Source organism: Akebia trifoliata, chromosome 10, assembly GCF_017979445.1.
Source record: "Akebia trifoliata isolate Shusen 1 chromosome 10, ASM1797944v1, whole genome shotgun sequence".
Lineage (NCBI taxonomy): Eukaryota > Viridiplantae > Streptophyta > Magnoliopsida > Ranunculales > Lardizabalaceae > Akebia > Akebia trifoliata.
In genome coordinates this window covers 27,837,617-27,861,298 of record NC_141384.1, presented here as the reverse complement: position 1 = coordinate 27,861,298, position 23,682 = coordinate 27,837,617, and the positions used below count along the sequence as shown (strand labels likewise).

The 23,682-nt window shown below is 35.6% G+C and overlaps 2 protein-coding genes across 3 annotated transcripts; both read right to left on the bottom strand.

Moving 5' to 3' along the window:
- Positions 1 to 77: 77 nt before the first annotated feature.
- Positions 78 to 15,141, bottom strand: LOC147393569 (Nucleotidyltransferase family protein). 2 transcript variants are annotated; one of them, XM_086455035.1, is made up of 6 exons: positions 13,722 to 15,141; positions 6,408 to 6,776; positions 4,446 to 4,669; positions 4,287 to 4,350; positions 2,197 to 2,393; positions 78 to 500 (listed from the first exon to the last, which is right to left on the bottom strand). In XM_086455035.1, the coding sequence occupies exons 1-6, from the start codon at positions 14,991 to 14,993 to the stop codon at positions 290 to 292; spliced, it is 2,337 nt and encodes a 778-aa protein (XP_086311161.1). In that variant the 5' UTR covers positions 14,994 to 15,141; the 3' UTR covers positions 78 to 289. The 2 variants fall into 2 exon arrangements, with proteins under 2 accessions (XP_086311161.1, XP_086311162.1); XM_086455036.1 differs by lacking the exon at positions 78 to 500 and having other exon boundaries at positions 2,222 to 2,407.
- Positions 15,142 to 17,394: 2,253 nt separating this feature from the next.
- LOC147393568 (Protein kinase superfamily protein) lies at positions 17,395 to 23,238 on the bottom strand. Its single transcript, XM_086455127.1, has 4 exons — positions 22,697 to 23,238; positions 21,032 to 21,541; positions 19,077 to 19,463; positions 17,395 to 18,194 (listed from the first exon to the last, which is right to left on the bottom strand). Exons 1-4 carry the CDS (start codon positions 23,166 to 23,168, stop codon positions 17,395 to 17,397), a joined length of 2,169 nt encoding a protein of 722 aa, XP_086311253.1. The 5' UTR covers positions 23,169 to 23,238.
- Between the last annotated feature and the right edge of the window lie 444 nt (positions 23,239 to 23,682).

Sequence of the window (23,682 nt, the reverse complement as noted above, 5' to 3'; positions counted from 1 at the left end):
TGTGAGTGAATAATTCAGCCAATTCATTTCAATACAGTTGGTTTAAAGATAAAACAGAGAAATTTCCGTTGATACAATGACACAAACCTCTTCCTTTATAGCAATTTCCCCATAAAAAGAAAACCTCGTAACATAACAATTGTGCAAGAACATTGTTGCTTTCTTTACAGAGTGACGTAAAGGGAAACCTACCAACCACAATTAATCAAGTTTTATGAACAAAAAACCAAAGAGTAAACTTTACAAGCTGGTTAAAACATAATTACAGCTTTAAATTCTAAGCTATGAATCAACTGGGAACAAAGGGCTCAAAGAGAGTTACACAAGGATCAGGATCGAATTGCATAATATTGGCTGCTCGTTCAAATTCCTCCCTCAAAATATTTATGCTGTACTTGTCGACAACTCGACCAAGATCGTGTGATGTCTCAAAAGGATCCTCTATGCATATCAAATGACGATCATTCCCGATTCGCCTTGTCCATTCCTTTGCACGCTTGCTGTATGAATGAACAGAACCATCGTGAGATTAGCAGTCATAGATATAAGAAAAGATTCAGAGTTATTTTCGGTAAATCTTCTAGTAATGTGAAATAGTAGTGGGAGTCTGAATAATAAATATTTCAATTTTTATTAAGTAGTTATCAGAAATAAAGGATTTTAAATTGCTTTCGGTAGTATTTTAGAAATATAAGATAACATATCAGACATAAGCACAACCAAATAGCCCTAAATGATAAAGAACATTGCTAGAAATCAAGAACAAGGAGAGTAGTAGCATGAAGCAAGATGTGGTATGGGAATACTACCAAAATTGATGTAGAACAGAAGCTCTAGAACCAAAATTGATCCATTGCAACAGTGTTTTCAATTTGAAGTAACCAAATTCAAGGATTTTTGAGTTTTTTATTCCAGTCAATCAAAGGTTCTGGAGATATATGGGCTGGAAATAAGTAAAAGGTCTAAGTCTAGGTTTAAAGTGGGTTACTAAACTAGGAAAAGGGATCTACAACAGTTTGGAACTGTACTCAAATGCGGTTGTCAACTGCAAAATAGTCTATATTAAGTTCCGAACTTGGGACAGAAAGCAACACAAAAACAGTAACTTAGTGGATAATTTGAGAGCAAATTGATAGCCCAACTGTGTCGAATAGGCTTAACCAAACATAGAAACTCATTATTAGTACCGCACCCCCTGCACCACCCCCCACCCCGAAAAATATATATATAGAAACACATACTAGCAGGACTCACATATGAAAAGAATATACTAACAAGACTACAATTACCAAACCATAGAATATGCAATACACTGGTGACTTTTTCTACCAAAACAAAATACACCACCTTATAGTGTTCAGCCAACACAATATTTTTTACTTTTCAAAACAAAAAAAAACACAATATTTTGTAGGAACTATGAACCACAGCAAAAGATTCCAAAAAACTGGACCATGGACTTAAAAACCCAGATTCATATGAACCATGTGCTTGCTCATGTGGTCCATGTTAACCAACCAACTACTCCAAAAGACCAATCTGTTGGAGAGGGGGAGAATTATTAATATAAGAGGGTCACGATGCTTGACTGGAGTATGACGCACCCAAGAGTGGATGGAAATATACACTCAACACTCCCCCTCACCCATAAGGGTGGAAAGAATTGAACCTGTGACTTATACAAACCTAGGGCTCTAATACCACGTTAACCAACCAACTACTCCAAAAGACTGATCTGTTGAAGAGGGTGAGAACTATGCATATAAGAGGGTCACGGGGCTTAACTGGGGTATGACACACCTGAGCATGGAGGAGAATATACACTCAACAGTTCAAATGGCCTAACAAGGTCTGGATTTCAGTGTTGGGCTTCTCAATACAGCTCCTGCATCAAAGAGCTTCTCTTTCTAGACAGTAAATTAACAAGTGAAAATTTAATTTCAATTATTCAATGAGATTCATTGAAATAGGAACCTGTAGCTTAATAATGATCATTAACAATTATCATGTCAACCATATAGTATAGAATATGAAAATATAGGAGTTTCAGCAGCTCCGAACCACTGAAACATGCTATAGGACATCATGATACTAAAGAACAACATGATGTTATCCAGCCAAAGTTTGTATACAGAAGGATGCAGGATTGCAAAGTATAATCAGTTCACAAGAAACATAAAACTGTACACCTCTCACCTGATTATACTTCCAGTACGAACAGATATAACCGTATTTGCATAATCATGACCATATGCCCAATAATCGAAGAATGCCCACACCAGTTGGGCAATACTTTCCTTGTTTTGAGCTCCAAACTCACGAAGCTTCTCAACTTGATCGAAGTAAGCACATTTAATATCATCTACAGTTACAGCATAAGATGCCTCCATTCCCTGGCATAGAATAACTGCATGAATTAGGTAAGTAACAATATATTTCTTTTCTTTGCTAATCAAAGCAAGTAACAATGTCAAGGAGAGCACCTTAGCATCCCTCAGGCACACCTTAAGGCAAGGTGGGGCGGACCGAAGGTGCCTTAATACATGTGAGGCAAGGCAGTTTAAGTGAGGCGCACCAAGGAACGTGCCTCAACTACCCCTCAGTCAAGGCAGCGCACCAGGTGTGCGCCTAACTAAAAATGAATAAATTTATTTAATTAAGACACTAATTCAGATTTGATTGTATACATTTTACATACAAAATAAAATTTATTTGAAAAGTTCAATTGTTTACCATTAAAACTATTGAATTTTACATTTGGTGATTTTTACTCAGCCTAAGCCCATTAGGACTTAGTTGACTTAGGCCGGGTAAGGGAATCAGGCTAGTCTAAGGTTGAACCCGCCTTTTTAGAGTTTGGTTAGTGCTCAACCAAGCCTAACCAGAACCCACCCATTGATAGCCATAGTTGTTGTTTTGCCGTAGCAGCAACAACACATTTTGTTGGCCTACTTTTACTTCTATTTCTACTTTTACTTTTTTTTTCCTCCCCTTTTTTTATTCTCCTTTTCTTTTACTATTGATCATTCTTCTTCTTGAAGTGTTAAATACTTTAAATTGTTTGTAAAAACTCATATTTATACATGTTACAAGTTTAAAATATCTCGAACCCACCTTTCACCATTTATTTTTATAATTTTATTGTGCCTTATTTTACTCAGGCATGCTAGGAGGCGTTTGCACCATTCTCCCTTAACTACACTGCAATACACCAATCACTTCCATGAAAGAAGGCCGCATCCATAACAGTGAAAAAAAAAAACAGAATTACCAAGTGTCAAATGGGATTGTAATCTTTCAAAGCTGTAGTTTAGAATGATGCATAGAAATACTTGAAACTTTAAATATATTACAAAAAAACAAAAAACAAAAAACGCAGGTTTTTTTAATATGCCAATGAACCTAGTTCAACACATGAACACTCTGTTCAGTCACCATTAAAAAGCCCAGAAATTTGGAAACATCTCCCCCCAACCCACCCCCCCAACACACACACACACACACAAAAAAACCCTAGTCTCTGTGAGATGAAGAATAGGGCTTGAAATGGTATGAGGGGGTAAGCCTCAATCTTTTCTTAAAAGCATGTCATGAATTCATAAATAAATAAATAAATACATGATTAAATAAGGACAAAAAAAAAGGAGGTTTTCCCTTTTATGATTTACCATAAAAAGCACTTCTCACGAAGTAGCCATAACTATTATTTGATGTTCATATAGCAAAAATATAATTGTTTTTATCTTGAAGGTTTTTATTACTTGCTTGTGTATCACACACACACCCACACGCACGCACGCGCACGCCGCGCGCACACACACACACGCGTGTGAATACATATATAATCATGTTCCCCCATTCAATGTGATATTGTCCCTCAAGTGGTCGACAGACAAGTCTAAGATATATTGACAACTTTTTTGAGTATATTGATTTATCAAAAAAAAAAGTATATTGATGACGTATTTAAAATATTGTTGCTTCAATCGAATCATTGTCCTTGAAGATTGATTTTTTAGGTTCATGAATCTAAAATTGTTGGTTCTTTGACCATTACAGAAAGAGTAGATAATAGGTCACCCACAGGGGACATATAGCTAGTTCCTCGCAGACTCCTATTGGGCCATGTGGAAAGCAGTAATGGACACCCACTTGGTGAAATTTTTACTCACTTCTGCTTCTTTTAAGTTCTTTCGTAAATATAGGAAAAAGTCGTTTTCTTCCTCTAGTGCTCTCACACTGGCCATTGTCAATAAAAAGATGGAATGGAACGTAACATTGCATACCTGTAAGCATGGGAGAATAGCGGGTTTACGCTGCTGTAAGAAGTGAATGCACATTAAAACATACCTGAAAAGAAAACAAAATTGTTAGCTAACCAGAATCGAGATCTTTACAGAGAAAGGTGCACCATTATAAAGCCCGAAGCTAAAAACGTTACTCACGCGTAACTAGATAGTGTTCCTTGATATGTTTCATTGACTCCTCGGGACTTGGCCCAATGTTTCACAATAAAAGCCAACTGTCGTAGTCTAACATCTATCTGTGCATAATCTCGAAGGAGCTTCGTATTAACAACAGCCAGAACATTGTTTACGCATATATCACAGGAGATTCCAGTTACGGGATCCATAAGCTTCACGATAGGTACTCTAGCACGAGTCAATGCCTGCCATTGAGAACAAAACTTAAATGAGGACCTAGAGATAATATCCAAAACAATCCAAATTTATATAATTCAGAAAGGAAATTTCAAAATTACCAATTCTAAATAGCCCATGAAGACAAAATTTGGAGGTTTTTTGTGCTGTTTGAACACTGAAGAGGGGAAGTAGAAAAGTACCAGGAAGGCAATTCCATCATATTATATTTTATTATTAGTAGTAAATTGCATTTACTAGATGTACTAATGATACTATTTATAGTAAATCACAAACTTATTACTTATAATAAAATCCTATTTATTATTTTTAGCAAATTCTGGAATTATAGTTTTAGAATCTTGTTATTCACGATGATGCTGTCAAGTAGTCAACAAGATTTAGGTTGCTAAAATTCCTATTGAAAAGGTGATGGAATATGCAGATAAAAAAGAATGGATGACAGTGGCCAAATTGATGTCAACACCCACGAGGCAAAGGAGTGAAAATCTCATGGGTGTGACCATAGTCAAGTTATGGTTTTTGGTTAAAAGAAACATTTACTTAATAGGCATCTAAAACAACTTCAGCTTTTCAAGAAAAAAAAAGTTAAGAAGAGAATGTACGACATGGTTTCAAATCCCAGCTTGACATTTTGTCTCATTCATGGACGAGATCAAGTTGTCTAGAGTGAGTCATCTCATCTCCGACAAGATAAACCATTTAGATTGTCTCATTCATTTTGTTTAATTATAAGTATTATTATTATTTCCAAGGGGGGGCAAAGGGACTTGTCCATAATGAGATGGGTTATCCCTAGCCTTGGAGCATGTTAATAATGTTGGGATATACATTCTACTTAGAATAAAAATCGCCTCTATATTATTCACTTTAATATCACCTGACTTCCACTTCTCCCCAATCCATTAGTGTATATATGCTTGATACGGTTTTCCAGAAGGTAAAAATCCTACAGGACATGTTGGATGAATCACCAACAAAATAATTATAATTTTTTATAAGCTAAGATTGATTAGAAGAGCTTAATCACAAGATCGCATATTTATTTCTAATCAATATTTAAATTATAAAAATTCAAAATTCTAGTTGACTTGGCCAAGTTTAACTAACTAGACCAAAATTTTCAACAATATCATCCGAGTCATCTCGGTTGTCAAACGAGACAACATGTGAGATGATTCACATAGAATATCCGTATCATTTAAGAACGACACCAAGATGACACAGGCGCGTCATCTCGGTCTCAGGCGAGATTTGAGACCATGATGTAAGGAGCATTCTTGTTCATGACATATAGATTAATGACCATAATTGTCAAGAATATATGAGGATTTATCTGTTCTGAAAGACTTGTGACTAACAACCAACTCAAGAAATTTTATGTAATCGAAAAAAACCAACAAAAACTCCTGCTCGTGCTGCACCAGGCCCATGAACCTTAGATCCAGCAGCGAAGCCATGAGTTTTGTTAATGCCAGGCCTAGCCATTTTCTAACAATAGAACTATGAGCAGATGACATTACATAAACTGAATATCCACAAAGTCAAATAAACTAATCCTAAAATCTTTGTCAAGATAGGACAGTTTTACTTCCACGACCGACTTAGATCGATGTGGCAAGGATCAAACTAGTTTGATCTGAAACATTAATCAATAGAGAGGAACACTAGATAAGATCATTGATAAAAGCACTTCAAAAATAGTGATCGATGAAACATACAAAGCATTTAATAGTCAACAATCACCTGGACATTCTGTAGATTATCCGATTGCAAAATATCTGCCAACTTCAACAAAAGCTCAGACTTGTTAATGTCAGCATCATCGATCGCAAGGCAAACATCAATGTCACTATTGGAAACTCCAAATGAATTAGCACATGATCCATAAAGATACAACCGGGCGTGTGGCCATTCTTTGTTGACCAGTTTCTCCAATAAAGTCAACAGCTGCTTCTGCTTTGCCTTCTCTTCCTCTGCTGGTACTAGAGATTCATAAATTGCAAGAAGAGGAGCAGTCAGACTACTTATGTCACCTCGACATATCACCTCTCTTCTATGGTTTCTCATCCGTTGACCGGGTGACCATAGTCTGACTTTATCTGATCTGAAGTCCTGATAACAGAAATAACAAGTTAGAGAAGTATAATAAGAATGATACGAAAGATCAAAATAATACAAAAGTATAAAACACGACCAAAAAACATATGGTGCAAGCATAAATTATACATAAGAATGGAGAGATTGAAGAAGATGTTTCCCGTAGAATCAAAGTTCGAAGGTTAAATTGGAGGTGTGCTTCTGGAGTACTATGTGACAAACACATACTTAACAAATTTAGAGGAAAATTCTATAAGACAGTAGTAAGAACAGCCAAGTTTGTGGATGGAGCTGATGTTGAGAGGCCAAGAAACATGCCAATAACTTGAGTGAAACATAGATGAGGATCTTGAAATCGACAAGTGGACAAACTAGGAAAAATACAATTAGACACAAATGCAGTTGAGTAAATGTAGGAGTAGCTCCAATTAGTTATAAATGAAGAGAAACTCAATTAAGATGGTTTGGCCATGTTCAATGAAGGTCACCTTTAAAAGAAATATTCAAGTTGATGGTTGAAAAGAGCAAGAGGAACATTCAAATGGAGATAAGAAAGCATATGTGAGCTTATTTTCAACACCAAAAGACTTGGCTCTAGACCCTTGTTAGCAATTCAGAATACGGCAAAAATTCGAGATTTATTCAATTTTGGGTTGCCAAAATCCAGTCAAAAATTCAATAAACGGAAAATATGTGGCATGTGCTTTATTATTATTATTATAAGTGAAAGTTTAATTAAAAGGAGGGCAAGAAGTCCTCCGAAAGATACAACTGAAACCGACAACACTTACTCATAACAAACAAAATCCCGACTAAAAACAAAATCCTCTGAAAACAAACCCCTAAAACCCTTAAACTGCTTACACCAGTAAAATAACAAGGCATGAATGCTCAAGATCAACTCATGAAACATCGAATCCTTTCCTTCGAAGGTAAGCCCATTCCTTTCTTTGCAAAGGCCCCAACAAATGGCAAAGGGAGTAATCTTACGCAAAATCCTTTCTCTTCCAAAACAGTTAGGGTCAACCAACAATTTAACAAGGACGACACCTAAAGAGGTTGGCACCAAGAAAGGTTAAACAAAGATAAGAAATGAAACCACACTACAAAGGCAGAGTTACAATGGACGAGGATATGATCTATTGACTCCCCTCTCACCTTACAAAGGCAACAAAAGTCGACAAGGTACTGACCCCTCAATCTAAGAAAATCAATTGTAATAAGTCTATTCAGGCAACTAACCACAAGAAAAAGGGAATAAAAAGAAGATTGGGGCTCATGTTGTCAACCAAAAGGGAATAAAAAGTGCAAATAAAGAACATACCGTCACGTTTGCCTTTCCAAATCTTGCGATCTTCCAAACCATCCGCAGAGAACAACATATGGAGAAGAGAGGCTACCTCAAGAATCTCTCAATCATTTAGTCTTCTTTTAAACCCCAAATCTCAAGAGAACTTTGTGTCACCAAAAATCAAGAAGGCAGAAATTGGCTTCCGTTTCCTTGTTGAAAGCAAATACAACCCGTGAAAAAGCTCCTAAAGAGGGATCTCACTGTAACAACAATCCTCCCAAAAACGAATATGAACTCCTCTTCCCACTTTGAAACTGACACGCCTCCCAAACTAAGAAACAACATGAAAAATGCCTCTCCAAACAAAGCACCCAAAGGACAATCTAACTAAGAGCCCCTCCCTTTCTAGAACGAAATACCTTCTAATTCCTTAATGTCGTAATAAGCATATACACGTATATGCTTTATACGTGTATTATACGCCCAACTTCAAAAATTCAATAATATGATGGTGATGGTGGTAATGGTGGTCATGATAATGAGGGCATTGAGGTTATTTTTCATTGGTTTATAAAAGAAGACCAAAGTCAAGAAACAAATCATTAGTTTGAAAAATTAAGGTGGCATCTCAAATAAATGTAGAAGTGCATGTCAGTATTTTTTTAAAGATGAAAGGGGCACGTGTCACCTAAATGGGTGGGTTCCTCCAAAATTTTGAAGCATGACCGCTTCAAAGTCGAACTCCTTGTTAGCAACTCCTGTTTAATTCGTGAAAAATTCAGAAATTTCTCATTTTTCTTCAAATGAAGTATTATTCATCTGGATTATTGAATTATTCATAATAATTTGCGTATTTTTAGTAAAATTAAATAAACGTATTTTAAAATACGAATTTTTACTAAATTCGGTCGAAAAAAACGCTATTATAAAGTGTTGTATGTTGTAAGGTGTAAACTTCTAAGTTATAACATGTAACACAAGTCCGACTTTGAAGCGGTCACGCTTCAAAATTTTGGAGGATCCCACCTTTTCATTGACACATCCCTTTCATCTTTTAAAAAATAATGACATGCCTTTTTACATTTATTTGAGATACCACCTTAATTTTCCAAACTAATGATTTGCCCATTGACTTTGGTTTTCTTTTATAAACCAACAAAAAATAACCTCAACGCCCTCATTACCATGACCATCATCACCACCATCAATATTGCCATCACCACTATATCAACACCTTCACCATCATATTACCCAAAAATTTTGATTTTCGAATTTTGAAGTTGGGCATATAATACATTTATAAATCATATACAGCTTGTTTTTCGTTTATCAATGTTCTAATCGGATTTTTGCAACCCAAAATCGAATAGAACAAGAATTGTTCACGTATCAAATGTTTGTTGTATTCCGAATTACTAACAAGGGTCGGACTTGTGTTACATGTTACAACTTACAAGTTTACACTTTACAACATACAACACCCTACAATAACATTTTTTTTTTAATAATTCAATAATCCAGACGAATAATACTTTCTTTGAAAAATCGAAAAATTCGTGAATTTTTCGTGGGAGATTGCTAACAAGGCCCTAGACAGAGTGGAATGGAAGAATAAGATTCGTTTACCCAACCTAAAATCTTTGGGATAAGGCTTTGTTGTTGCCCAATTAGCAATAAGTATCTGAATATGTCTACTAAACCTGCAACATTTTCTTATTGGGTTCTTTTACAATGTCTTCTCTCTTAGGAACACCCTTATGGTCTTAGTTTCTGGTTAATGAGAGACTGTTAAGGTTAAGTTGAAATCTATATCATGTTCAGAAGGTTTACATCTGTATAGATGTGATTATAATCTGGGTCAAATGGAAAAAGTTTGTGGAGGATTTCTGTTTTTTCTTTTTCTTGTTCGATAAGCTTGTTTTTAATGACATTAATAACTTGGTGCTGGCAGGATATCAAACCCAGGTTTCCCACAGATTTTACCAGTTAAGCTAGTCGGCACTTGCATTGTGGAGGATTTCTTGATCCAAGTGTTTCATTAGTCTCCTTCATTTAAACATGTTTGGGAATCCATCTTGGCTCAAGTATGAATTGACTAAGCTTGACTAGCAATTGCTGAAGTAAAAGCTTCTCTTGGAAAAGTGCTTTGCACAGTTGAGACCCTTAGCACCTAAATCAAGGCACTTATTCTGCATGGTGCCATACAACATATGTCTTGATTGGGTTGCATCTTTGATTTGCTAAATATTTATTGTTTGATGAAGAACTCCCAATCTACCACAATACAATTTAATCAAAATCTAACCTGACTATGTAGCCCAAATGAATATCTAAAGTCAATAGATTACGAAATCAATCAATAGATAAGTAATCTTTTTTACTGCTACTTTTTAAATAAAATGTGATCTCCTTGTTATCGGCTTGTTTAAGGGAACCCTGTCACCAAACAACTTTAATTAAACTACTACCTATTGTTCCCAAACATCGAAAAGATCTATTCATAGTTTTTCATTTTCCCATCACATGGCTTCTTGCCTTCCATAAATGTCTACCCTCCACCACAACTCTACTGCCTGTCCTTACAATAAACCAGCCCATCAGTAATGAAAAAGCTTAAAACTACTTCCTCCTTGAAACTCAACCGTCTGCTTGAATTAACCAAATGGTCCAGGTGTCCAACTCATCCAATTTCCATACCTCAACATCGTCAAATTCGACACCTTTCATGTAATTACTTCATGAATGATTATAGGGGGTAGGATGACACACAATAGCTCATTTTATTTTCCTTTTGGATGTTGTAATTTTTTTTGATAAGTATAATATATTGAAAAAAGAGAGAAAACAAAGTACAAGGAGGCCAAGGAAGCCTCTCAAAGACCAACAAAACAAAGAAAAGCTAAAGCATCAATGATTACATAGAGAGTTCCATCTAAAAACAAAGTCATCAAAAATAGTCCCCTTGAACTCTATATTCTGTTTCGACCAAAGGTACAACAAGCCCAAGATCTCCAAAAAGCCGCCGTTAGTGCTTCTCATCTTACTATTGAACACTCTGTTATTTCTCTCACTCCACACCCCCCAAGCAATAGCCCAAGGGAAGAATAGCCCAAAAAAAAAAAAATTATGGACGAGAAAGCATTACTGGCCCAGCCTTCTACCAATGAGGAAAACTTACGAGGAAAGATCCATTGAATATTGAATAGACCAAGGAAAGTTGACCAAATATGATGAGAAAATGAGCAATGAATTAAAATATGGTCAACAGACTCCCCATCCTTCAAACAAAGGGGACAACAATTAGGTGTGATCCAACCCCGAGCAATCAAATTGTCCATCGTAAGAATTTTCCCAAGGAAAACCAACCAAACAAAAAAGAGATTTTAGAAAGAACTGAGTTAGACCAAATAATGGACCCCGGGAATGATCGCTTGGATGTTGTAATTTAATTGCCCAAATTTCACATTTAAAGTTCATAATGAAACCGACATACATATACTTTTGTTTATCTCCATACATACACGTATCATAGACAACACTTAACGAATATGTGAAACGGACCACCTATCAAGCTACATGGATGTGTGCCATGCATTACATTACTTATTGGAGGAGATACAAGAACCAACAATAACAAATAATCAATTTTGCTTCATGTCAGGAGGTTAAGTAACCATTAACACAATCCTCTTCAAGAATTATTGAGGAGGATACAAGGAAAGAGGAAGAATCTACACATGTTTTTGACGACATAAAAAACATATAATGAAGTCTGTTACAATTAATTGGGCAAGTATTAAGGGGGTGGGGGGAACTCAAGTGAGTGCATATTGACATTATTAAGAATATTTATTTTGATTAAGTAACTAGTTTGAGAACAACCAATGTTAAGATAATAGAGATGGTAGCTACAGTGGGTTGGTAACAGAGTTCTTTTTACACCAATTATGAATGGAGTGGCAACTCTAGGTATATGATATATTTGTAAATGATACAATTTTTAGTGGATAAAACTAAATAAACAATTCAAAACTAGAACTAAAGAGAAATACCTAAGAATTTTTTTTTTTATAAGGGGGGTTTCGGACCTATTGGCCCGACTAGTAGGGACGAGGCAACTTACCTCTTAAAGCACCATATCTCTCCCAAATCCCCTGGGTACATGCAATACCTCACAAACCACACATACCAGGTAAGTAGAGAAAAATCACTATAGGTGGCCAACAAGGGGGCTTGAACTCAAGACCTCTCCCTTTTCGAAGGAATGCCTTGGCCACTGCACCCAATGCTCATTGGTTAAATATCTTAGAACCTAAGGGTTCAATAATATATAGAACCACTTTTTAACGTTTTAAAATAACTAAGATTATATAGGTGCAAAGCAATGTTAGAAAGGACACTTGTAGGGATGAGGCTATGAGACACTAGCCAATATTGATAGGCAAGAAAATCCACACATAGACGACTTTCATTATTTAAGTTTTAAGTACCCTTAAAGACTGAGTTGGTGAATTAACTCAGAATTAGTGATGGATTGCTAAAATGGAGACATGCTTTTAGAATATCATGTACCAATGGATACTAATTAAACTAAGGGTGTGTTTGATTGCATGGAAAGTGACTTTCCATGGAATTTGAAATCCATGGAAAAATAATGGTGGAAAATAGGTAGGGTTGGAAAATCAAATACCATTGTTTGATTTTACTTGGATAAAATCATGAAAAAAATATTTGAGGAAGATGAAGAAGGAGAGAAGGAAGAGGAGAAAGAAGATGAGAGGAGAGGGAGAGGCTTGGGGCGGAGAAGAAGAGGCTTGAAAAATGATAAAAGGGAGAAGGGAAGGACGTGGTGGTGGCGGTGGCGGTGGCGGAGGTAAGTGAGAAAGAAGAGGGGAGAACGTGGTAGTGGTGGTAGCGGAGGTGAGGGAAGGAGAAGAAGAATAAGACGAAGAGAGAGAGAGAGAAAGGGTGGCCGGAGATGGTGATGACGACAACAGCGATGGTGACAACAACAAGGTTAGTGTGATAGTGGCTATGGTGGTGGTGGTAGGGAAGAAGAAGATGATATTTTGGGGATGGAAAATATTGATTGATTTCACTTTCCCACCTACATATGGGTGGAAAATCAATTTCCATGGAAAAATGCAATCAAACACATGAAAAATGTCATTTTCCACCTTATTTTCCATGTGCAATCAAACATACCCTAAAGGGAAAATTCTCAATACAACAATGATACCAGCTAAGCATTATGAAGCCAAATGTTGGCAATCAAAAATCACAACCATAGAGTGAATGCAGCAAAAGACGAGGATTTTGAGATTTCATGGTAGGACTAGAGAAGAATAAATCAGAAATTAGTAGTTCTAGGAAATCCATGGATAGTCCCAATAGGAGATACAATGAAGGAAAATCGGTTGAGCCATGGCATGTACAACAAATACTAATGGAAAACATAAGTGGTGGACACATCTACATTGAAATATTACCCTACAGGTGATGATGGAAAAGTGTCACGAAGGGGAGATAAATGTGTAGAACACAAAAGAATCTATGTTTTTCCACTATAGTTTCTGACAAGTTCAAGCCAATATCTTCAATAAATTATAAGTCAACAACAAACAACTATGTTCCAACAAAAAACAAGGAAAGCAAGGAGAAGAGTTTACCCCATCACGAGAACCATTATACTGCCTTACATCATTCTTTTTCTCGAATCCATCCCTAACCCTCAAAGAGTCAATAAATTGCTCAGCCAAATCATTGTGTTCTAGGTGACCACCTCTTCTATTGGTTGGACCACTTACCCCATCACTATTCCGTTTCCCTTGTCTAGCTAACTCAGCCTGACCACCTTCATTAACAGCCTGACCATGCAAATTCGCTAGAGATTCTTCGATATCTAATGCTGGAGCAGAATGTAGGTTACTTCCAATAGGTAGACCCGGACGATCAATATGTCTGCTGAGCTCTAATCTCGAGGACCCATCACCTTGAATTCGAAGAAATTTGGGTTCCTCTCTTCTTATCCCCACATCTTTAGTCCGGTGATTCTCTTCCTTACCCACATTATATCCCAATTCTTGTCTTCTATTGGCAGAACCCCACTGATCTACACCCTTCGATTTCTGCAGAAAACCGGGGGGAACACTCCTCGGTTCTGGCATCGGAGACCTCTGAAAAGTAACTTTTTGTTGCCGTGTCGACGACTCACCTCCTCTCACTCCTCCTTGTTCACGAGGAACAACATGGTTCCATTGGTGGGGACCATTCAAATTCATGCCGCGATCGAATTCCCAATTCTGACTAGAATTACTCCCAATTTCAGAACCATTGGAACCACCACTCAACTCCACTGCTTCACCCACCTTGTGAACACCAAATTGCATCTCCAAATTCACTCGATTGGCTTCTTGGCTACGGTTTTCTGACAAATTCCCATTAATTAAACCCTCATGTTTCCGGAAATCGAATGGCAGAGAACCAAACATTAACATACTCTCCTGCTTCTGATTCTGATTCTGATTCAGATGTACGGATTCTCCATTAACACCAACACTACCCAAAAACCCTAATCTCTGAAGATCATCAGAAAAGATTTGAGGATTTCCAGGGAAGTGTGAATTAGGTGTTGGAGTTGATAAACCCCAAGGGTTTGGAGGGTAGAAAGGAAGTAAGAAATTAGAGAAAAAGGGATTATTGGAGGGAAGATGAGGAGAATCATGGGGGGTGTTTGTCTGCCATGGCGGGAAAGGGATTAAGGTTGATGATCCAAGACCTGCAACAGCTGGATCTTGGTGTGGATGAAGATTTGAAGAATTGATGCTTGTTGTTGTTGATGATGGTGATTGATTTTGGGGAGGTTTTTGGAGTAATTGAAGAAGAAATTTTCCACCAGAGGTTGGAGAAGGTGGAGATGACTCTCCTTCTCCGCCATTCATGGTGGAAATTTTTGGGAGATTTGTTGCAGAAATCCCAAAAGTCCCAAACAGAAACGATTCTTCTCGATATTTGAGATTTCTTTTCTTCACTTCCACAGTTGCACTCGCTACCAAGCCCGTAAATATCTCTTTCTTCTACTATTTTACACTACACTCTCGTTATCTTTATTTCCTTATTAAAATCTATTTCTTTTAGAGATTTACTATTAACACACGAACTTTTGCTAACGCCACACCAACTGGTGCAATTTCTCTGCTGATTTATAACATGAGCATTGGTGTGGCAGTAGTAAAAGTTGATGTGACAATCGAATAAGAGATTAAGTGAGGGACTAGAATTAGTGTGTCCCACTTTGAGGATTAGAATTTTAACCATTGGATTCAATGCAATCAAAGAATTATAGTGGGGTTGGATGGATGGGATCAATTGATTGTTGTTTCTTGATCGATATTAGTGATCAAAATTAGTTGTAAATTATTGGATTAAATACATCCTCACTAGGGTGTGTTTGAATGCATTAATGCGCTTTGATGGACCTTGGTAGAAGCGCTTTTAAGTGAGAGTGCTTAGGAGTCGGGAGTTTCTTGAAAAAGAACTTGCAATATTTATGTAATTTTGTAGTTCATAGGATTAGGTTGGCTCAAAAAATAAAGGATTTCAATAGTACACATTTCAATAAGAGAGCCACTATTGGAACCCCAATTTTTATTTGTTGACTGAAATTAAATAAAAGTTGGGCGTGGCAATAGAAACTCTTTGTCTCTTTCTATCAAGATTTCTATTTTTTAACATCTGGTATTTTATATGAGCATAATCTTAACCCTAGATTCACTAAATTGATGTGGAATGTGCACAAAACCATATATTTTTAAGTCAATATAATATTATTTTTCAATATACTTATCTCAAGGATAATTTTCAACCATTGGATTTTGTATCTACATCATGTCTTATTGATTATTTCACTAAATTTTTAGAGGGCTACTATTACCACACCAACTGCATGCAATTTTTTGGTGACTTACATAGGAATTTGTGTGATATTAGTAAAAGTTGGTGTGTCACTAGCAATTCTTAATTTTTATCTGGAGATATTTAAGAAAATATGGACGACTTTTGTTTTAATTACAATTTTGATAAATCATTCATTTTATGCACATGGTACATTATTCACTTTTACGTATCTATGAACTCATAAGTTTAAAGGTGATGAACTTACGAGCTCATAAATGCGTAAAAAGTGAACACTATACTACTTGCATGTTTTGGGAATTAAAATGAACAATGTACAGAAATCTAAATTTTTGCCCGATTTGGAGATTCATCCTATTAGCTATACACACATATTTATGAAATTATGATTTATGGCACCTCACATAAAAATAAAGGAACACCATCTCCATTCAAGGGGGTTTTTTTTTTTTAAAGTCTTATGGGAGGAAACTTAGAGAGGAAGATAAGTGTTGGATCCTATCTATTTAAAACAAGGGATTTATTAACCCTCTCATTAAACGACATAAATACTCTTAAAGTAAAAATAAAAAATTCATGAGAGTTTTAAACTTCTTCTCTCATGGTAGATTCATCCTCTTTTCAGTTATCTTTTAAAAAGTAATTTTTTACCTCCTTTTAGCTACCTTTAGCATTTGTGTCTTACAAATAATTTTTAAAAACTTTAGTCCTACATTAAAAAAAATTTAAATAAATAAAGTGGAGTTGAATTTTTAAAGTCTTCCACTCTTCATCTTGTTCGATTGTGATTGAGAAACAGAGTACGTCTCGCACATATGCAAAGGTCAAAAGTATCATGAGACTGTAGTTCATTGTGTTTTAAAGTAATCCATTAGAAAATTTTATTGTGCACATTACACACACGAAGACCTGGTTAGGTTAGCTTTTGATTTGAGTTCAACGTTGCTCTTCCATTAAATTTAAAAAATTAAATGATTTAAATATATGTTAATTATATTAAAAAAATATTATGAAATCTACCAATCCACCCAAAAACAAGAATATATATGTATATAAATATTTAAAATGTATATTAATAAATGATTTTAAACTGATTTACACAAATCAACTTGGTACCAACCAAAAAATCAACCCGGTATCTATGGAGGCAAGACAAAAGGATATACAGGGTTTTAAAACCATAGAAAAAAGTGAACTTTATTGAAGTTCTGTATGAGAATTCCTATAAACCTACTGAGCTTATATTAAATCAAAAGAGTCAGCCAACATAGAGAGATAATCAATCTTTCTAATCTAATATATCAAATTGATACAAATAGAAATCTTAAAAATATGTTATGAGATGAACAATAACAATTGTACAATTCATCTTTTACACATTATTACAATTCATATATAGTTCTAACATCCCATCTTAATACTTGAATATTATCTATCACCACCACCTATGTCAAGTCTTTCGAAGTCGCTTTGATGCAAAATTTTGTTGCAACGGTCCACTAATAGAGGCAAAAGACCTGCAATTCTCCAACATGGTATCAGAGCTTTTAATCTTTCCGTTGGTGTTGAGAGATCTACTGAGTAGAGATCAGTTCGGATGACTCGGTCTTGTGATCGACTCAATGCACAGAATGTAACCGAGTATCCTACTGCGTAGTAACCAAGTATGTAAGGAATGTCCATGAACGTCCATAGAGTCTTCTCTACTATAGAAGAAGATGGATCTAAGTAACCTTCTCTAACTTGATCAGTTTCCTCTCCTCTCCACAAACATAAATTTCTAACAAACCCTGTTACGTTCGGCCATTGATCTTGCAACGTAACATTCTCCGATATCATTGATGATGATGATGGTTTTCGAACGATAACCAAATCGAGAGAGCAAAATTTGGAGATGACCCGATTGATGCAATCATCCCATAGGCCGATGAACGAGTCTCGGCAGGTTGAAGTTGAGCTGCTGATAGGGTTTGAACGAACGATAGGGCTTACAATATCGTAAGTGATGGTTCGACAGTCTAATAGTGCAGCTGAAGTAGTGAAAAAGAGGTCCTTTCCTTGAGGTAGGTCTCGGTAAACATCTTTACGAAGAGGGAAGCGAAGATCTTCGGGTGGTGGTTGTTGTAGATGCCATGAGAGCTCAAACAAGGTTGGTAATGTTGTGGATGGAACCCTTAAACACCCCACATAGTAATCACTTGGATCTTGGTAATCACATGGAGAAATTGCTACATCAACGAAGACAATTCACATGTATATATGTATGATTTTATGTAGAAAAGAGAAGTATATAATATGGGTCAGGATCCCTCGACTCCTAAGAATGACTCATGAAAAAACACATAATCTCAACCCTTTAAATGCAAAATCCAACAGTTGAGATTTATCCTCGGGTATGTATCTTTGAGATTTGTGTTGTCAAGATATTTATAAATCTCAACCATTTGGATTTGTGTTTAAAGGATTGGTTCGTGTTTTTTTCATGAGTCATTCTTAAGAGTCAACGGATCCCAACCCATAATACGTATAGCATAATTTTCAAAGTTGAAAGATCGACTCCAATGTCCACCAAGTCAAGTTAAGAAGGCCTAGCTGAAATTAAAATGTTTAACATTATAAAATGATACGAAATTAAATTATAATTCCACCTATTAATCCCTAAATATACACATATAATTTTATATTACCTTCGTTACATGTACAATTATTCAATTGTTGGACTGATTGGGGAGACCGAATTGACTCTTGATCATATTTAAGTTTTAACCGCCAATCGATTAATCGTCAAGACCTTCGATGGAAGGGTTGACTTTTGACCATCTTTGGGATTTCACAACTTAGTTAGTGATCATGATCACTTAGTTGATGGGTTCCTTGAAGTTAATGGATCTATGAAAGATTGAAGTTTATGATCTATGATCATAGTGTAGTAGGACCTTTCTAGCCTCAAACTTTGTTTGAATTGAAGCATCAAACGAACGGCTGAGATTAAAGAATATTCTTAAGGATTCAACAAGACGGATCACTAGAAAAACTATTCTTTCTGTTAACCAAACCACACACAAAGATATTGGTTTAGTAGAAATTAATCTAAAGATATAAAAGAATACCTCGAGATGAAGAAGATGAAGCATTTGAAGAAGACTTTCTTCGACCGAAGACTTTGACTTGTTGACCAGAGTCAAAGCTGTCAATGGAGAAACCTTTAAGTGGTCCATCTTCAAAGGCTTCTAAGGTGCAAGCAGACATGCAATCATCTAAGAAAGTGAGCTCATCTGCATTCAAGAAGCTTAAGCCTTGAACCTTAACTCTTCCTTTGTGATACTCTCCTCCTCTTCCTTCAGACCATAAGCTTAAAGACTCCTCCCATGTCATTCTTATCCTCCCTATTCGACGAAGTTCCCTTGACGACGAAGACGATGGAACTACAACAACAGCTGAAGACTCAAATTCACTAAACAAACTCCCTCCACCCTCCATGCCTTGTTTAGCTTTCCCTACAATTATCAACAAACTCTACTTCAAGAAACAAAATAGTTAAGGTAAAGAAATAATGGGATATTATTTGGAGTGATAGATATAGAAATTATTCTATAATCTCAACATTAAAAAACATTAATATAACACTCATTGAAATAATTTCAATAGTTGTTTACAATTATGATTAGGCTCATATAAAATCCTAAATCCAAAAAATTGAATCTAGAAAAAAAAAATTTCTATCGGCATCCCAACTTTACTTATTCTCAATCATTTACTTATTTTCTGTAGGAACTTTTCCCAAAACATGCACAACTTTTATCCTAATTCCAATTTCAATATACTATTCATTTTAATTCCCAAAACATATATGTATTACTAGTGAATTCATCACTTTTAAAATCAATGAATTTGCTAGTATATCTACGAATTCATAGATATTATAAGTGACAAACTCACGAGTTCATAGGTTATAAGAACGACAAATGCATGTTTTGGGAATTAAAAATGAACAATGTACCAGACTTGGAATTTCGTCATATTCAGCACCCGAAATGGAGATTCACCCTATTTTCTTTAGTTTTAGAGAATTGCTAATGGCATCCCAATTTTTACTTATTGCACCCCAATTAAAAACAAAGAAAATGTAATTCTAAGTTGGAAGTACCCTTAACCAAGTTGAATTGATGATTTGCCAAGTTGACTTGATGACTTGGTTCCATCGAGTTTAAGAGCCTAGACACCCCTAAATTAAATCAAGCCGATTCAACTCTCATGAGTTTCAAATGTACTTATTGAGAGCAAATTTAATAGTGATATAATAATGTGGCACACGTTAAAGTGCAATAACTACACTTTGGAAATTGGATTTTGTAACAAAAATGCCTATTAAAATTTTATTTTTTATCAAAGTATGTTTATTGCACTTTAGCGTGTACCCTTAGGGTGCACGTTAACAAGACCCTAATAATATTATATAATACTATATGGTATTATAGACACCTTATTACAATCCATCAAATATAGAACATGAATTTTGATATTATAACACGCCTCTTTCTCTCTCTCAGTCATGGTGAAAAAAATTGAAATTTTCTAATCTGATCAGTTTGCTACATTCAAAAACATGATCCGATGAAATGGGGTTATAGAGGATAAAATTATATAAACTTAAAAAATATATATACTTAAAAAATAATTATTTTTCATTGTTGAAATTTATTTTTAAATTTGAGTGTTCGGTATATGTTCATTTTCAACACATTGGATCAAGTTTAAAAAATAATATTTATTTTTAAATATAAATATTTTTATAAAATCTAAAAGATTGTATCGTTGGATTGTGAATGTGATAATAAATGTGGGCTCACCATCCTTTTTAAGATTTGAAATCTTAAAAAATAACTATAACTAAGTGGGCAAAGAAAGAGAGAAACTTTCTCTCTATTCCTGAAGTCATTCACGCCACATGTCAAACGTCCATTGGTCTGTGAGCAAACACGTTAGTGGGTGTGCGCCAAAAGAGATGTTATATTATCAGATCCAGCACTGAGAGAACATAACTTAAGAATTTTACTCTTATTACCTGAAGAGAGACAAAGCTTGTCTTCTTTGAGAGGTGGTAGAGGAGGGGAAGGAGGTAGAACTTTTAGAGAAGTGAGAGAGGTTCTGCTATCATCACCACAAGCAACTGAAATTTCTCCTCCTTTATTACTCTGAGCATGAGATGCTCTCACACGAATCCCCATGAATTGAGAGAGTTCATTATAAACATCCTCATCAAACGAAGCTGGTAATCTATTAATCTTTCTCTCATAAGGTGAAAGACGAAAGTAACTCTTCCCCACTTGTTGTTGTTGTTGTTGTTGTTGATCTCTTTCATGATGATCACCACCACCACTAATTGTTCTCTCCCACTCATAAACTTTCCTGAACTCACCCAACATGTTATCCCACTTAGTTCCAGCAGTCTTCGCGTCTCTTTCGACTCCATTTCTATTTAGAAACTCCGCCACCTCACAATCTTTCTGAGCTCTCGTTTTCGCTCGCGACGAAGGCATCACCAGATTATCATCACCAACACCATCGCCCGCATCTTTAAAATAAGAGAATAATATTAGTATAGAGTTTGTACTTCATATAATATAGAGAAAATTTTCAAAACATGATCCACTTTTGAAGAAAATCCGATTCCAACTCACTATTCATTTTAATTCCCAAAATATAAACAACGATATCGCACCTCTAAGGTGGCTAGATTAATTAAAAATAAATAAATCAAAGTGACAATCTCGTTGATTATAAAAGTGATGATCTTGCAAGTTCATTACTTTTTAGCGAGGTCCTCACTTTTATAATCAATGAGAGTGTCACTTTGAAAATAAATATCAATAACTTCGAAAAACCTACCATATCGTTATTCACATTTTTAGGATTAAAACGAATCGTTAGTTGGAATTGGAATTTTGCCATATTCAACTCATGTGAATGGTAATTTACCCTATAATATATATGTTTGAGAATAAATTTGGGATTTAAATAAATATTATTTTAAAGTGAAGCTAGTCCAGGATTTCATAGAATTTAAGATAAATCAATTATATATATATTTTTAATTTACAAAATTACCCTTGATCTTTTGTGATTTGTTAAAATTTCTGGATTGACTTTTTTGTAAGTCAAAAATCTCTCTTATTCTATTAGTAAAGAATAATAAAGATGACTATAATTCCCTAGTAATCAATCTCTAGCCGAAAACCCTTAATTTTTTTTTTTTTCAATTAAACAAAAAAAATTGAAAAAAAAAATAAAAATAAAAGCCTCTTAATCTTCACGTAAATGTATCAAACTCTTTGTAATATAAAACAGCAAATTTAATTACGTCTCTCTTAGTTTCTATACCTGAAGCATTAGTTTTCCGATCTGACTCGGTGAGTTGTCTCAAACACTTTTAGAATTGCAGATCCGAGTCGAGGCGTTTTGATTTAAAAACTAAAAGTTAAAACTAACGAAAATACTAGCTATTTGAGGTTCTCCATCAATCGATGACTGAGATTGGAGGATATCCTTAGGGATTTCCAAAAAAAAAAAGGATCAATGATAACTAAGAGGCATTGTGATTTTTTCCTTCCATCTCAGCCGTACGTTTGACGAAGACCGATTATAGTCCTAAGAGAAGATGATTTGATGCTTCACAACACATTTTAATACAATGCATCCTATTATAGTTAAGTAGTCTCTAACTCATCACCTGATGATGTTCTTTGATGTTGAACCCTCCAAGCTCTAGCCAACCAAAGCATCTCAATGGGTTTCCAAACTGGGCTCACATGCTTCCCCTTCCGAAGCTGAGATTGCTCTCTGTTGGGTTTGTTCGTGTCAAGGCTTGACACGTGTGAAAATGAAGGAAGATGAGAAGGAGAGGGTGATGAAGTTGTTGGAGAAGAAGATGAGTGGATTGTGGTGTGTGTTTGGGCTGGGGCTTGTTGGGATGGGCTTGATTCGCTGTTGGTCACAGACATACATTGTTGATGTTTTTGGTGAAAATGAGGAGATGTTGGTGATAGGAGAAGAAGCTTGCCTTGGTTGATCATCTCATATCTGGGTCTCTTGATATGATGGTGTTGTTGAGAACCGTTTGATTCATCAAGTTGATTTTTTGGAGAGGTGATTGGCTGCTTCTTAAACCCATCTCCTTCTCCTTCTCTGGCTTTGTCACCCATCTCATGCAAGTAAAACCCTAGAAATCCAATAATCCAAAACCTTAAACCCTAAACCAAAACAATAATAGAATTAGAAGTCAGAACCAACCACCATTACTGTGTGGAACTATAGAAGAAACAGGAATAAAAGGAGAACATGAGAAGTAAGAGTGGATATTATTCTCCAAGGAGTTAATTAGTTATCTAACTCCTTGTCTTGCTTTAATGCCACATGGCATTTTTCCAAGTGGCATTGAACCCATGATTTTAAAACTCGGTTTCACATCTCGTCTAGTCCATGCCAGATACCGAGTCATCTCAGATGAATTTTCTGATATATTTGAGACGTCTTGTCCAAAATTTTGAAAATTGAATGTGGGGTATTAAATATCGTTCTAAAAATTGACTTGTGCGTCCGTCTTGTTCATACCTCATACTTAGACGACTCGGATGATACATCTCGGTCTCGGACGAGTTTTGAAACCATGATTGGACCACATTTTGATAGGTTGTCAATGGATCATGTTAGATCTGA

Excerpts from the sequence above, each read along its gene's own strand:
- LOC147393569 (XM_086455035.1), bottom strand. The coding sequence starts at position 14,993 with ATGAATGGCGGAGAAGGAGAGTCATCTCCACCTTCTCCAACCTCTGGT. Across the intron at positions 4,670-6,407 it reads ATAATCTACAGAATGTCCAG|GCATTGACTCGTGCTAGAGT; the intron begins GTGATTGTTGAC and ends TCTCAATGGCAG. Across the intron at positions 4,351-4,445 it reads GGAACACTATCTAGTTACGC|GTATGTTTTAATGTGCATTC; the intron begins GTGAGTAACGTT and ends TTTTCTTTTCAG.
- LOC147393568 (XM_086455127.1), bottom strand. The coding sequence starts at position 23,168 with ATGGGTGACAAAGCCAGAGAAGGAGAAGGAGATGGGTTTAAGAAGCAG. Across the intron at positions 21,542-22,696 it reads ACATCAAAGAACATCATCAG|ATGCGGGCGATGGTGTTGGT; the intron begins GTGATGAGTTAG and ends CTTATTTTAAAG. Across the intron at positions 19,464-21,031 it reads CAAGCTTTGTCTCTCTTCAG|GGAAAGCTAAACAAGGCATG; the intron begins GTAATAAGAGTA and ends TGATAATTGTAG.